Genomic DNA, 15745 nt, shown 5'->3' on the forward strand with positions numbered 1-15745 from the left:
TGCCCATATTGTCCAAGGAGGATCTTGATTTTATGGCAGTCATTCCTAGTCCTTTGTTGTCTTTACTGTGCTTTTGGGGAGAGACATTTTTGGTGGGTGGGTGCCCTTTCAAAATGGTGTTAGTATGCATGTATGCACCCAGGAGTTCTTCTTCACCTCTCTTTCGGCAATCTAAATCAAAGCAATTTTGATTCCACTTGGGATGCGTAAACGCAAAATACTGGGGCGTTGCTCTCCACCCCTACAACCTCTTACCTAATCATTAAATGTTGCCGAACATATTTTGAATTGCCAAGGTTCTATAATAGCTTCCACCAGATCCACTCTGTGATTAAGCTGGCTGCTTCAGTGTCGTTTTTTTTTCTTAAAAATTACCTGCCACAGCCAGTTGAGGATCACACCCTTTCTTTTGAGGTCAACGCAGGACAGCTCGTAGTGAAAAAAATTGCTGCTGCTGTTTCTTCTTTTCCCTGCCATGAAGCAGGAGAAGGTGAGCTCTCAGGTGGATCCAGGTGTGGTGCTAAGGTGCCTCTCCTTCTGACAGTCTCACCTATTGGATGGAGGAGGTCTGTCAGCTTGAAAGCTGGTGGGAAGGAGCTCTCAGCTACTGCTGGATCCAGGCATGATGGGACAATGCCTGGCTGCCTCCTGCCAGGGCCAGTTCTCTGGTCGAGTCATCCAAATGACTGCCTCGGGCAGCACAAAAAGGAGGCGCCATCCGACCACAAGACTTGGGCCTGGGCATTGCCGGCACAGGAGAACGTGACGTGTGCCTTGCTCACAGCAACACAGTCCGTTGAACTGGTCCTGTTGCTGTCCTCTCTTGATGACCTCATCGACAGCTGGTGGAAGCTGGACCAAGGAGAGAGCCTCTATCAGAGCCTGACAGAGAGATACCAGGGTGCTGCCATTTGTCCTATTGGCTCTTGCAGGGGGACGGGCTCTCATCTGGACTCGGGTGCTTGTCTGCTGCCTCTTGCCCCTCTGATGACCCTTGGACATCTTTGGGGCCCCAACCAATGTATGAATGTGCCAAAGCTCACTGGAATTGGGACTATAAGTATATCTTTTTCTCTTTTGTTTAGGGACATAGATTTGGGGATTGGGAGGTAACCCCTTTCCAAGGACCTGCTTTTGAAATGAAGCTGCATAGATTCTTAAATGCTGGATTATTAAACGCCTTTCCGATCCCCTCCTGGGCCGTCCCAAATGAGTTCACGGCCAAGGGATCCTCCCCGCTAGCTTATCATCAGAGACTTTTCTTGCTCAACCAGAAGCTCTCTCTTCACCTCCCACTGCTGTGGCATCCCCAGAGGCTGAGTATCTCTAGGAAGATCAAGAGGTGGCACCTTCTGGCCCTCGAAGCATCCTGTCTGGCGGTATTACCAGCTTGTCATTTGGCACACCAGGAGATTCTAGCGCAAGCTTTTTTCCTCTCTAGGGAGGCAGCTGTGGAGCAGATCCTCCAAGCAAAGCCACTCGTCATTGAGCACCGATGATTTTGGGACTCACAGAGGTGAGTGTGGTAATAAGGGCAGGATTAACAAGATAGATTTTATTACTGTCTGTAGAAACAAAGAGTGGGGCAATGAACTGTGTGCTGTATGCCGAGTGAGCTTCTAGTACAACATGACACAAATCTGAAACCAGGTCTTCCGGGTCCAAAACAGCCAACTGCTACACCATAATGGCTCTCTAAACGCTTTACACAAAATACAAATTATACTTTGCTAGATATTCCTGGCAAGCTCACAGGCAGGTCATGTTATCCCCTCTCCTTTGTCCTGGGATAGACTGCCTGTGAATGTGGAAGTTCCATTTCCAACTGTTGAGTTTTTAATTTTGTAATAGGATTTGGATTCCATCCGTTCTCTGAAGAGTTTAGAGGGCATGCATGATTCCCTCCCGCATTTTATCCTCACAACCAGGGCCAGATCGAGGGGGGGCAGGAAAGTAGTCTGCCCCTGGCGCTGCCAAAAGGGGCGCCGGGCGCAGCCGCCAACCACCGGGAGCACGCTGGCGGCAGCGCGGGCAGCTAAGCGGCCGCCTACATCATTTGCCTGCCTGGCAGGACAGGGAGCACACAGCAAGCTGGCCGCCCCCTCACCCGGGCAGGCGAGTGGTGTGAGCGGCCTCCCAGCCACCCGTGCTGCTGCCACTCCGCTGGTGGCATGCCCGCCCTGCATGATGACATCACGGAAGTGAAGTCATCATGCAGTGCCAGGAACATGTGCACGCTGTGCGCACACACGAGGGCAGCTGGACTTGGGTTGTCCCGGGTGCCGGCAACCCTAGATCCGGCCCTGCTCACAACAGCCCTGGAGGGAGGGGAAATTATACGACCTGGTGAGGATTTGATCTCAGGTCTCCCAAGTTATTGTCCAGTACTTTAACTGCTATGCTACGCTGTGAACCTAAGAAGAGTCCTTCTGGGTCAGATCAAGAGTCACCTAACCCAGTATTCTGTCTCTACCACTGGCCACCAAGATGATCATCAAAGGTTTCAAGAAAAGGTGTGAAGAGAACACCTGTGGTTTGTCCTTACCAATGGGTTTTCAGTGCCTCTGGACATGGAGGTTTTATTTTGCAAGTATTGCGACCTGTTTACTGTGGTCACTAGTTGTCTGTGGAGTTGTCCTCCTTCATTATTAGCCTAATTCTTTCGTGCATTCATCCTAGCCACCTGCCCCTGGTTCATCCTGTGTCAGTGAATTCCAAGCATGAATGTTCATGTTGTCCTGCGGATCGGCCCCGTACATATCCCAGACCTGTATTAAGTATGAGTAGGTTGCAGGTGTAAATCTGTGGGTGACTGGCTCACTGTTCCCCGCCGTGCTGCGCTACCTCTAATTAGTGCTGGCGGATTAATTCTCAAGAAGCCTGTTGGTCCAGTGCAGCAGAAAACATTTCTGGACAATAAAGCCCCTCTCCCAACAAACCTGGGAGGTAAGATGCCCGTTTCAAGCTCCGTCACGGGAGGAGATTGATTCAGAATGACCCTTGCTTAATCCTAGTCAAGCAGTGCTTCTGGTAAACAGGCAGATCTTGTCACTTTGGTGCTGTCCTCCTGGTCACATCTAGATTAGATTACTGCAACATGCTCTATACTGCAACATGCCCTTGAAGACTGTCTGTAAGCTATAGTTGGTGCAGAATAATGCAGCCAGAATGTTGACTGGACTGGGATGTGGAGACTAAGGGCCACTTGTGATCAAGTGGAGTGCAAGTGGAGCGCAAGTGAACAGGGAGGAATACACGTGAGTCTGTTCACTTTCCCTTCAAGTGTCATTCATCACTTGTAGCTTGGCCCTACATCACTCCACTCTTGTTCCATCTACATTGACTCCCAATTTGCCTTGAGGCACAATTCAAGGTGCTGGTATTGACCTTCAAAACCCAGTGTAGCACAGTGGTTAAGTGGTTGGGCTGTGAATCAGCACTCTGCTGGTTTGAATCCCACTACTGCCATGAGCTCAGTAGGTGGCCTTGGGTCAGCCACTCCTCTCAGCCCCAGCTGTATTGTGGGGATAATAATAACACTAACTTGTTCACTGCTCTGGGTGGGGCACTAATCTGTCTAGAAGAGCAGTATATAAGTGCAGTTGTTGTTGTTGTTATGGCTTGGAAATAGCATACCTGAAGGACTGTCTTCCTTCCTGTCCACTCTAGTCATCTTCAGAGGCCCTGCTTTGGGTACCCCACCATCAAGGCTAGACGGGTGGCAACCTGTAGAAGGGCCTTCTCAGTCATGGTGCCGAAACTTTGAAACTCCCTCCCCAGGGAGATTCGAATCTCTCTCTCTTTCATTGTCTTCTTCCAGTAACTGGCAGACTCCCAGTAACTGGCCCTCCTTGCTGATTGTGTTCATTAAATGTTTTTAATGCCTTGATGTTTGCCACATCGGGGACTCTTCTTAGGCGTAAATATTTTAAAATAAAATAATTAAATAAATAAAAGGATTTGGGAGTTTGGCTGGACCTCTCAGAGGGGACAGCCTGTGCCGCGTGGATCAGTGGTGGAGACCGTGAACAGCCGGGAGCCACCTGAAAGAATGCAATGGGAAGGATAATTAAACTGGTCTCGCAATCGCTGCCGGACTTAATCACCCTCATTTGTATAGTTCTTAGCATAATAATGGAATGTGTAACAAAATTAAGTCCTCCTCTCTCATCATTCTCATCTCAGAGTATGCAAGAGGGAATGAATTTATCTGTGGCAGGCTTAAGATCCTGGTCATTTGGACAGGTGGGGTGTGTAAAAAGGAGAGGTGGTACCCTATCATGGATCCTGTCGGGCGAAGAAGAAGCGTCCGCACAGACACACTGGCACCCACTGAGAGATCCCTGCTACCAGATGCGGAGAAGGACTGGCTGGCCTCCTGGTGCTGGAGTTAGGGCTGCCGGCTCTGGGCTGGGCAATGGAGAGCTGGGGGTGGAGCCTGGGGAGGGCGGGGTTTGGGAAGGGGAGGGACCTCCATGAGGTATAATGCCACAAAGTCCACCCTCCAAAGCAGCCATTCTCCCCAGGGAGGTTGGCAACCCGTTGGTTATAAAAAGGGAGTTACAGCAGGGGTGTTACCTGGTGGGAACTGTTGTTCCTGGAAATCACAAGCGTTCCAAAATGTCCCTGGTTCCCTCTCCAGAACCTTGCGCAATGGATTCTGTTCCTTGGTCATGCTACTGTACAGGGTTGCTTCCTCCATGTTGGGAAATTCCTGGAGATTTGGGGGGAAGGACCTGAGGAGGGCAGGTTTTGGGGGAAGGAGAGAATAGAGGTCACCAGGGCTTTTTTTCTGGGAAAAGAGGTGGTGGAACTCAGGGGTGGAACTCAGGACTGCACTTTGGGTCAGCTGGAACAAGAGGGGAGTTTTTAAAAGTTTAAATCGCCCTCGGCGAAAATGGTCACATGGCTGGTGGCCCTGCTCTCTGATCTCCAGACAGAGAGGAGTTTAGATTGCCCTCCGCGCTGCTCTAGCAATCTAAACTCCCCTCTGTCTGGAGATCAGGGGGCGGGGCCTCTGGCCATGTGACCATTTTCAAGAGGTGCCGGAACTCCATCCCACCGCGTTCCAGCTGAAAAAAAGCCCTGGAGTTCCCTCTCCAAATCAGCCATTTTCCTCCAGGGGAACTGATCTCTGCCTTCTGGAGATTAGTTGTAATTCTGGGAGGTCTCTAGGCACCACCTGGAGGTTGGCCACCCTACCACAGGGTGACAGACTGTTGGGAGAGAGTAGGAAAGATTGCAAATCAGCATTCAAACGAATAGCTTGAGGATAGCTCTGTTCCAAGGAGAACTACAGTCTGTCAGACTTCAGATATCAGTTCCCATGGAGAAAATGGCAGAGTGGATGCAGCGATGATCGTGTCCCTCTTGAACTTCCTCCCATCCCCAAACTCCAACCTCCACAGTCACCAACTTCCACAACCGCTAAAGCTGCTGTGTAGCTACAGGGAACTCAAGTTGGGTCTGGGGAACTAGGCTTGCCAGCCTCCAGGTGATAGCTGGAGATCTCCCGGAATTATAACTGATCTCTAGGCAACAGAGATCAGTTCCCCTGGAGAAAATGGCTGCTTTGGAGGGTGGACTCTATGGAATTACACCCCATTGAGGCCCCTCCCCTCCCCAAACCCCACCCTCTTCAGGCTCCGCCCCCCAAATCTTCAGGAATTGCCCAGCCTGGATGTGGCATATCTAATCGGAGGAACCCAGACCCAGTTATTGGAAAAAACTGCACGTTTAGCTTGATCCTTAAAGTGACCTTATCTAGCAAGGGTAATCTATGTTCTTATACCCGACCCAGTGCCTTGGCCTTGATGAATTGGGGGTATTGTATTTTGAGATTAACAGCTCTTTATTATAATAAATATCTTTATTGGAGACTGGGAGCAGACAGACTGAAGACAGGCTCGACAGTCATCAATTTATACTTGTAGAAACTACTCCCACTTTTACAACAACCAATACAATGTAAGCAGCGAGAATCCTTCGTTTGCTTGAACGAGTATCTACTTTTGAGCACCGCGATTGGACTACAAAGCAACAGCTCTGATTGGCCGTACTGGCACCCAAACACCAATAGCTTTATAGGCCTCAGGAGCCTTCGTTCTACTCAAGCAATACATAACGGGGTAAAATATTAATTTGGGGGCACATCCCTGCTTGTGACCAGCAGAGTCAGTTCATATCATTACTGATTAGTTATTTGAATCCAGTCTTTAGAGAAAAGCAAGATAATAGTATTTTAAATAACTTTTCCAAGTTGTATGCGCTTTTGATCACATGACCTCTCTTCGAGGCATGGCCAAAAGTTCTCCTGGGTCGGAACTGGGCCAGGAAGAAAGAGGGGAAAGGAGGTTTCGTATATGGGATCCAGCCAAAGGATAAGGAAGTAGACAGATGTGGAAAAACGTCTGCAAGGCGTTTGTCTAGCCGGGGCCGTCGTCACACGGGTGTTTATTCCGTCAAATTTCCATTATGTGGCGCTATTGTTCCTATCGGCGCCATGATGCAATCTTTTGTCAAATACCGTCTCCTCCTGCTTCGAGTTGTTCACACCGTAGCGCTCTGTGCCGTCATTTTGAACGGGCACAGAAAAAACTCCTCCCCCCTTTTTTAATTTTTTTTCCGCTTTATTGCATTATAACGACATTACATCGTTATAACCAAACGTTATTCCAACCCCAAAAGAGCAGGATAGGTTGGCCAAGTTTTCCCGCCCTGGAAGCAGCTTGAACATTGGCTAAGATTGTTTTTCTTCTTAATTTGAACATCCATAAATATACTCTTGTTCTGAGAAAAGCCCCTGTCTGACGTGATCCCCATCACCGAAGACTCAACCATGGCTCCACCGAGTGAACTTGTAGTTCTGGTGGCCCAACTGGTTGTTTTGATGGTTCAGAGCATGTTCACTCTGTGCCATGCACACCTGCGATCCCTCCGTCGGAGGCAAAGGGCAGCGGAAAGACTTTTTCGGTCTATGCTGCTCGAGCAGCATAGAAAGAACACTCTTTCATTGCTTTGTATTTTTATAATATTATGACGTTATAGCGATATAAGGATGTTTTTTTTTTTTTAAAAAAAGGAGCTCGCTGCAGGAGAGCGCGAAAGGGCATCTGGGATAACGGGTCAAGATAAGAAAGGGAAAATTCCGTCATTATGGGATAGAAATCGATGCCGGATGGTCACACGGAAGCAGATTATAGCGCAAAAATTGAGACCAGAGGAGAAATCTCAGACTCGCAACAGTGCCAGAATAAGGTGGGAATTTTGCGGTAGATTGCGCAATTTTCGCGCTAATTTTAAGCCCGTGTGACGACGGCCCTGGTTTCCTGATACTGGGAGTGGAGAAGGTCTAAGGGGACACTGCAGACTTTTAAGCGGCAACATCGGGTGGGGGGAGCTGAATCATAAATAAAGAGGATGAGAGTCCAGGCTGCCCTAAAGATCCACTTGAGTTTGTTTTCCGGAAGATGAACGTACGATGGTAGTTAATTGTAGTAATTTTTGATTAATTGTAGGTCAAGTTTTGCTTTAATTAGTGCACAAATTGGCACGCTCTGCCAATTACAAATTACAGCAGATTACAACATTGTATTTTGCCTCGTATCCAACCTGGTATTAGCATATCATACCATGCCTTCAGGAATACTGTGCTTCAACTAGGAGCCTTAGAACATGAAAAAAATAAATAAGTAAAGAGGGGCTATGTTGGCTCAGGCCAATGGCCTCTCTAGTCCAGTATTACGTTAACATAGGCTGTTTCCACATGAATTATCTGCCCAGGGCCGTTTCCAGATGGCTTACCTGAAGCCGCTCCATGCCGCAATGTTGTGGATCGTGCCGGGGAAAACGCGAAATATCGCGTTTTCTCGCGTGAGTTTTGTGCGATGTCGCGCAAAACTTGCGCAAGAAAATGCAATATTTCGCGTTTTCCCCAGCACGATCCACAACATTGCGGCATGGAGCGGCTTCAGGTAAGCCATCTGGAAACGGCCCTGGATTCAATACTGTTGGGAAATGTTTTTCCCTCAGGATCCCCATAGCATCGTGGTGCCTCAGAGGGGGAGGCCTCTGAGGCTGGGACCCCCTATTCCCTGTTGCCGATTGACAAAAAGTAGTGGGGGAAATGGAGCAGCGATCTGGCCTTGTGCCAATGTAACTTATTTAATTCAAGAAGCAATATCAAATAAATATATATTCTTTTATTAAAGAACAGCGAGAGTTCATGCCTGTGACAGTGTGATCCTACTTTGTGACTCTTGCATTTATGAAAATAACAACGAACCAACTTGAAAAGACATGTTATTGGAACAATAATTAAGCATATACAACAACAACCAATAGGCAACAATTCAGGTCTGTTGTACTTGAGCAGGTTCACGTCTCTGAAATCCCTAAAATATTAATACAGAATATTCATTTTCTGAGGCGAGAGAACTTCCCTCTGCAGCTTCAGGCCTTCCAACCCCTCAGGGAAGATACACATATAACATCCATTTCAAATAGTCTCGACAACAGTCAAAATACAGACCAACAGCCAATTAATATAAACACAATCCTCCCAGTAATTAGCATAAGACATTCTCATACCTAAAACTCTAATATAGAATAGTCACACAAAAGAGTGCTTCTGAGGTGAGTGTGCCGCTTCGGGACCTCCAAGCCTTCAGGGAAGATTTTTTCCCCCTTATAATACCCCAACTCTAACTCCCTCTAGAGGACTACAGGTTACACCAACATGTGACATCACTTCCAGTGAGAAACCAGAAGTGATGTCATCAAACGGCGGGTGACCCTCGAGACTCTCACCCCCGCGCCCGAGCATCACCTTGATGTGATAGTGTCACTGCTGGTTTTGAACCGAGGTGATATCAAAAGTCTCCCGCTGGGGTGCCAGCTGGGCCTGACAAATCTCCGTTCAGTTCCTGAGGTTTCCCCAGGTTTTCCTTGATCTTTCTCAAACCTCCCTGTAAAAGTAAAGTTTTCCTGTGCGGAAACCACAGTACTGGCCAACAGAGGGCCTACCAGCTGGGTCGGGCTCTCCAGTACGGTTGCCAGGTCCCTCTACCCTCCCTGCGGGGGGATGGGGGCCTGGTGCTTACCTCATAACTCTAGTGTGTCTTTCCTCCCAGCACCTGCGCGATGACGTCACCCCTGGAAGTGATATTGTCGTGCTGGCCATGGGAGTGCTCTCACACTCCGTGCAGGGCAGATTTGGCATGTTTGGGAGTGCGCATGCAGCCTGCATTTCTGGGGTGCCTCCCAATGGTGGGCAACCTCTGGGAGCTTGCCACCTCTCGCCGACCACTGGCAGGTCGGCGGGCAAGGAGGCAAGCCCCCAGGAGTTTGCCCACCACCAACGGGCACCTGGGATCTCTAGCAATAATGTCACTCCCTGAAGTGACATTGACTGTTTCCACACGGCTCACCTTCCCTCGGAACGACCCGGAACATCATGCAAAAACTGCGGAAGATCGCGTTTTCTCACGTGAGATTTGCACGACGATGTTCCGGGTCGTTCCGAGGGAATGTAAGCCGTGTGGAAATGGCCATTGTCGCACTCCCTGGGGACATGTGCACCACATGTACTCCCAGGGCGCCTGCTGGTGCCGGCGACCTCTGAGGGGCTTGCGACCTCCCGCTGATTGCTGGCAGATTGATGGGGAAGGGGGCAAATCCTTGAGGCGGTTGCCTGCCATTGACAGGCACCTGGAGACTCTATTCTCCAGGGTATTTCATGCCACTTCCTACCGGATCTCTTTTTAAACGGGAGACTCTGGGGGTTGAACCGGGGACCTTCTCTATCCAAGCAGAAGCAGAGACTCCACGACTGAGCCACAGCCCTTCCATTAAGCTTGCGTAAAACCAAATGGATTGGGGGGGGGGGGTTGTAGTGATTGGGGTTTTTCAGTCCCCTTTCAAACCAAGAGTACAGTACAAATGATTTGACAAAAAGATGGGGGCCGATAGACTAATAAAATAATCGTATGGGCGAGTAACTTTGGTGACCTTATTTGCAAACTCCAGACAAATTTCGGCTTGTCGGCAGACCTACTTCCCCCTACTACCCCCCCTACTACCCCCCCGAATCACCAACTTCCCCATCTACAAAACTGCTTCCTTGACAAATTGCATGTTTCTCCACCCGTGCATATTTCCCTACATTATAATGTTTGCAATGTTTGCAATTTGTTTACATCTCTGATAATTAAAAAACTAATAAGATATTCAGTTGCTATTCGGAATACAATAACGAGTGATAACAAAGGTGGCTGGATTTACAAACTGCGAATGTGGGCAGATGCTTTTATCAGCAACTCTCATCCCAATCTCTCTTGGCATACAGGTTTGACTGCTCTCAGTTTTTGACGGAGGCGTGTGAATGCAGAGATGTGGGTTTTGGATGCCGGCATTTGGGTCTTCTCCCTTTTCCTCTGGATGGTAGGAAATACAAAAGGTAAGCAAGACAAATGATGGGAGAACTCCTAGGAAGAGCCTGGGTTGGTCTATCATGGTAAACAGGGGAGATGATCCTGGGAATTCAGTGGTAGACTGCCTCTGAACAGAGAGGTTCACTTCTTAGTCATGATGATTAATAGCTGTGGCTGGACCAGTTGTAGAGGGCATTTTGACTAAGGAACAAGATTGTAGTCTATTGCAATGTTTATGATATGTGTCATCTTGCATTTACTGCATTCTCTTGTACCTTTCTAATCCACTCTCAGCATTGTTTATGGTGCGTCACACCCCAGACAGTTTTCTGCTTGCATTGTTTCCCAATTTCTGTAATCGGCTCCCACACATCAAGCAGGTCACACGCTGGATTTGATTTTTGGGGCAGGGATGATGGTGGTCTTGGATGCCTATGATGCAGTGCCATGGTCAGATCACTTTGTTCTGAAGGCTCGTCTGAGCATGCCGCTCCTTTCCCGGGTGGGCGGTGAGCGGATTTACGCTCGCCCGCGGAGGCTTATGGATCCAATTGGTTTCCAGGCGGCTCTGCGGGATCCGATGCCCCCTGGCAGTACGTTAGATGAGCTGGTGGATGATTGGCATGGCCGTCTTTCCGAAGCCATCGACGCTATTGCCCCCTGCCGTCCTCTCCGAGCCCGCAAACGGGTAGCTCCTTGGTTTACCGAGGAGCTTCGCCAGATGAAGCGGTCTCTGAGACGACTAGAGCGAGTGTGGAGGCGGGGGCGCGACGAAAAGGCAAGAACATCTTATAGGACGTTTATGAAAGCCTATGAGGTGGCAGTGAAAGCAGCAAAGAGGGATTTCTTTGCTGCTTCCATTGCATCCGCTAGCTCACGCCCGGCTCAATTATTTCAAACAGTTCGGTCCTTGGTCTCCCTCTCTCAGGGAGACCACCAAATTCTTAATTCAACTATTGGCTGCGAGGCTTTTGCGAGCTATTTTGCGGGTAAAATCTTGTCCCTTCGCCGTGGCCTGCCACCCACTGTTGATACAGTAAGGGAACTGGAGACCCCTTGGCCGTCTTCTGGGTCCGTATTAGACCATTTCAGCCTGCTCTCTCAGGACGATGTGGACAGGATCCTGCAGGGGATGAGGCCAACCACCTGTCCTCTGGACCCCTGCCCATCCTGGCTGGTGAAGGCCAGCTCGGAGGGGCTACGGGACCATCTGGAGGCCATTGTTAACATCTCCCTGAGCTCTGGGGTTTTTCCAGGAGTGTTAAAGGAGGCGGTAGTGCGGCCCCTCCTGAAAAAACCATCTTTGGACCCCACTGACCCGTCCAGTTACCGCCCAGTGTCGAACCTCCCGTTCCTGGGCAAGGTGATTGAGCGGGCGGTGGCGGTACAACTGCAGGAATTCCTGAATGATGCTCTAGTCCTGGACCCATTCCAGTCTGGCTTCCGTCCTGGCCATGGGACGGAGACAGCCTTGGTTGCCCTCACAGACGACCTTCGCAGGCATCTGGATCGAGGTGGGTCAGCGCTGCTTGTGTTACTTGATCTCACAGCAGCGTTTGACACGGTTGACTATGATTTGTTGGCCAGCCGCCTTGCCGACGTGGGGATTAGGGGGACAGTCTTACAGTGGCTGGTCTCCTTTCTCCAGGGTCGGGGACAGAGGGTGGCGCTCGGGGGAGATCTATCGGCCCGTCACCCTTTGGTGTGCGGGGTTCCCCAAGGGGCGATACTCTCCCCAATGTTATTTAACATCTATATGCGCCCCCTCGCCCAGTTGGTGCGGAGGTTTGGGCTGGGTTGTCATCAATACGCGGATGACACCCAACTTTTTCTGTTGATGGACGGCCGGCCAGACACGGCCCCAGACAATCTGGCCAGAGCTTTGGAGGCTGTGACGGCATGGTTGAAACAGAGCAGGCTGAAATTGAACCCAGTGAAGACGGAGGTCCTGCAGCTGGGACGGGGGCTGCCAGATGTTGGGATCCAGCTCCCTGCCCTGGATGGGACACCACTGGCAACTTTGCCAGTGGTAAAGAGTCTGGGTGTGCTCCTGGATGCCTCCCTATCGATGGAGGCCCAGGTCACGGCGGTTGCCAAGTCTGCATTTTTCCATCTTCGTCAGATCAGGCAACTTGCCCCCTACCTGACGCCCCAGGACCTGGCTACAGTGATCCATGCAACGGTCACCTCCAGGCTAGATTACTGTAACTCACTCTACGCTGGGCTACCCCTGGGCCTGATCCGGAAACTACAACTGGTCCAGAATGCGGCGGCACGGGTCCTGACTGGTATACCTTACCAGTCACACATCACACCTGTCCTGCGCCAGCTGCACTGGCTTCCAGTTGAATTCCGAATCAGGTTCAAAGTGTTGGTTCTTACCTTTAAAGCCCTGAGTGGGTTGGGACCGGCATATCTTCGGGACCGCCTCTCCCTGTACGTTCCCCGGAGATCGCTCCGATCAGCGAATAAATATTTACTTGTGGTCCCCGGCCCTAAGGAAGCCCGCCTCGCTTCAACCAGGGCCAGGGCTTTTTCAGTCCTGGCCCCAGCCTGGTGGAACGCTCTGTCAATGGAAACCCGGGCCCAGCGGGACATATTATCGTTCCGCCGGGCCTGTAAGACAGAGCTGTTCCGCCAGGCGTTTGGTGATTGAAAGGGGCGGTGCCATGTCGGCCTCCCACCTTTGGGGTGGGGAAGGTTCTCCCCACCACTGCACCTTGTTAATTTGTTTTATTATTTGTATATTGATTTTAGTTTTGTTTTTATCAATTTTAACTGTTCACCGCCCAGAGCCCCTGGGATGGGCGGTATATAAATTGAATAAATAAATAAAATAAAATAATCCTCGTCCTACTGCATAGTTACGGGAATGTCTTGTGCTGTCTGACGGATGATTCAGTTTGGTGTCGTGGTGAAGAGCGGCAGGACTCTAATCTGGAGAACCAGGTTTTATTCCCCACTCCTCCGCTTGAAGCCAGCTACGTGACATTGAGTCTGTCATAGCTTCTAGGAGCTCTCGCAGTCTCACAGGATGTTTGTTGTGGGGATAATAATGAATGACACACTTTGTAAACTGCTCTGAACGGCTGTTAAGTTGTCCTGAAGGGCAGTATATATATAAATCAAATATTGTGTTATTATTATTATTATTATTTGTATTTTGAAATCTGCCTTGAGTATCAGTGAGAGAGGTCAGCTATAAGTGATGTTAAACAAAAAAGCAAATAATTCATTATAAATATTACCTTGGCTGATCAAGCAACAACTATCATTTTAAAGGGAAAAAACATATTTTTTTAAATGTATCCTTTATTTTCTCTTTGAAAAGGGGGGGAAGGGGGGGTCCAGTATGGTACGCTTGAGCACCAGGATTTCTGCCAGTACTTTCCCCTTGGCTCCCACCAAGAAAGCGAGTAGGGAGGGACGAGAGGCAGGGCTTGTCATTGAAATGAAAGGGTTTTCCACTGGAGGATCAGGGGGATGGGTAACCACCTAGAATTGCCATGTCCCCTGGGGCTGAAAGTGGAGGTTGGGTTGTGTAGGGGTTTGTGACAGCCTTACCGGTTTCTTGCACAGGTAGGGTTGCCAACTCCAGGTTGAGATTTGTGGGTATAGCTTCAAGAAGTGGTGGAGGGGAATTTTTAAAAAAATGACATCACTTCCAGGGGAAATCCGAAACTGACGTGGGTGGGAGCTCTAGGAATTGCGAGAAACTCTATAGGTTTATCATAAAGTTTTCAGAGATTCCTACAGCTGCCCCCTGTCACTTGCAGTTCCCCCCAGAAGTGACATCTTCATGCCCATGCCACTGACCTCCCCATGTCCCTGTCTCCAACTCTTCAGCCTGCAACCCTATCTCCAGGAGAAATGACGGCTTTCAATTGGAGATCGGAAGAAGTATCTGAAGAAGTGAGCTGTGACTCACGAAAACTCATACCTTTCCACAAATTTAGTTAGTCTTATAGGTGCTACCGGACTCTTGCTCTTTTCTACTGCAATTGGAGATCAGTTGTTATTTCGGCAGATCTCCAGCTGCCTCCCCTCCCCCGAGGCTGGCAACCCTATCATATTCCCCCTGCCGGTCAGGTGAACGATGACACGGAGCAGAATCTTGTGGATCCTGGGATCCTCTGGGAGCAGTGGATCTCCTGCTACAATGGAGGATGTGCCAAGCCTGTTTTGGCACCTCTGTCCCCCACATTGCTAGGCATAGGCTTCTCAGGTGCCCACCGTTGGCGGGCAAACCCACATTTTGTCCCTCTGTCCACAATTGCTGGCCATTGGCAAGGGGTGGCAAGTCACCGGGCAATTGTCCAGCACCAGCAGGCAACCCAAGCAAATGGGCAGCATCCTGGGAGCATTCCTGTGTGTAAAAATAAAAGTCTCAGCGACTACCAGGCCACCCCACTTTGCTGGTTGCCAGAGAGACTGGGCAATGCTAGCTAGTCCGTGCCTGGCACATGGCAGGAGGGTTCTGTGGATATGGAGAGGCAGTGCCCTGGGAAAAAATGTAAAAGATTTTATTTTCAGAAAGTTCTTACCATAAAGTTCTGGCAATTCCTAGAGCAACCCAGAAGTAACAAATGGCAGCTCTAGGAAGGGTTGAGCCCGTGCTCATCTCTCTTGGCCCTTTCTTGTATGCCCAGGATCATGCTAATCACCACTTCGGAGTCAGGAAGGTTTTTTTCACTCCAGGGCAGATTTGCCAGGGATCTTGGAGGTTTTTTGCCTTCCTCTGGCCATAGAGAAGGGGTTGTTGAGGGAGTGTGTGTGGGGGGGGGGAGCTGTGGATTTCCTGCGTTGTGCAGGGGCCTGGACTAGATAACCCTTGGAGGAAACGTCCAGCCCCGTTTTCATATCTACAGGCATTATTTTTGTTATCTTGGAGAGCTTTAATCCCCCGGTGTAATTTATTTTAGATTTCAGATTTTTCTGAAACCCGGGAGTCTTTCTTCAGGGTTGTAGAGAAATCCTCCCAGTCTCTCCCTAGCTCCATTGGGTGACTTTGTGGATCATATCCTCTATAGCATGGTTTAGAACAAATGTAATGACTGATGAAATAGCTGTAAGTCAAAGGCATTCAGCACACTTACGCACTGGACAGGTGGGGGTAACATAGAAGAAAGCTCGTTCCTCTAGTCCATATGTAAGGACTGCAATTTGTGAAAAAGAACAGGTATTCTTGGAATCTCCCTGCATGGGGAAATGGAAGGAATGATGGGTACCACAGCTTGGTGACAGACAAACCAGGGCCATTTCCACACGGCTTACCTTCTTCTGAAAACTCCCGAAAAACAGCATCTTTGTGCGCG

General features: G+C 49.5%; 1 protein-coding gene across 2 annotated transcripts in view; it reads left to right on the forward strand.

The window, feature by feature from the left end:
• The first annotated feature begins 1335 nt into the window (after window positions 1-1335).
• LOC129330654 (lysosomal acid glucosylceramidase-like) overlaps window positions 1336-15745 on the forward strand; it is a 30207-nt gene continuing 15797 nt past the window's right edge. Inside the window, exons 1-2 of one of the 2 annotated variants that reach the window (XM_054980792.1) lie at window positions 1336-1516; window positions 10346-10456. In XM_054980792.1, coding sequence (XP_054836767.1) covers window positions 10390-10456 — 67 coding nt within the window. In that variant the 5' untranslated portion in view covers window positions 1336-1516; window positions 10346-10389. Of the gene's footprint in view, window positions 1517-7179; window positions 7258-10345; window positions 10457-15745 lie in introns of those variants that run through there. The other variant, XM_054980798.1, reaches the window with a different exon arrangement.

This window comes from Eublepharis macularius, chromosome 1, assembly GCF_028583425.1.
Source record: "Eublepharis macularius isolate TG4126 chromosome 1, MPM_Emac_v1.0, whole genome shotgun sequence".
Taxonomy (NCBI): domain Eukaryota; kingdom Metazoa; phylum Chordata; class Lepidosauria; order Squamata; family Eublepharidae; genus Eublepharis; species Eublepharis macularius.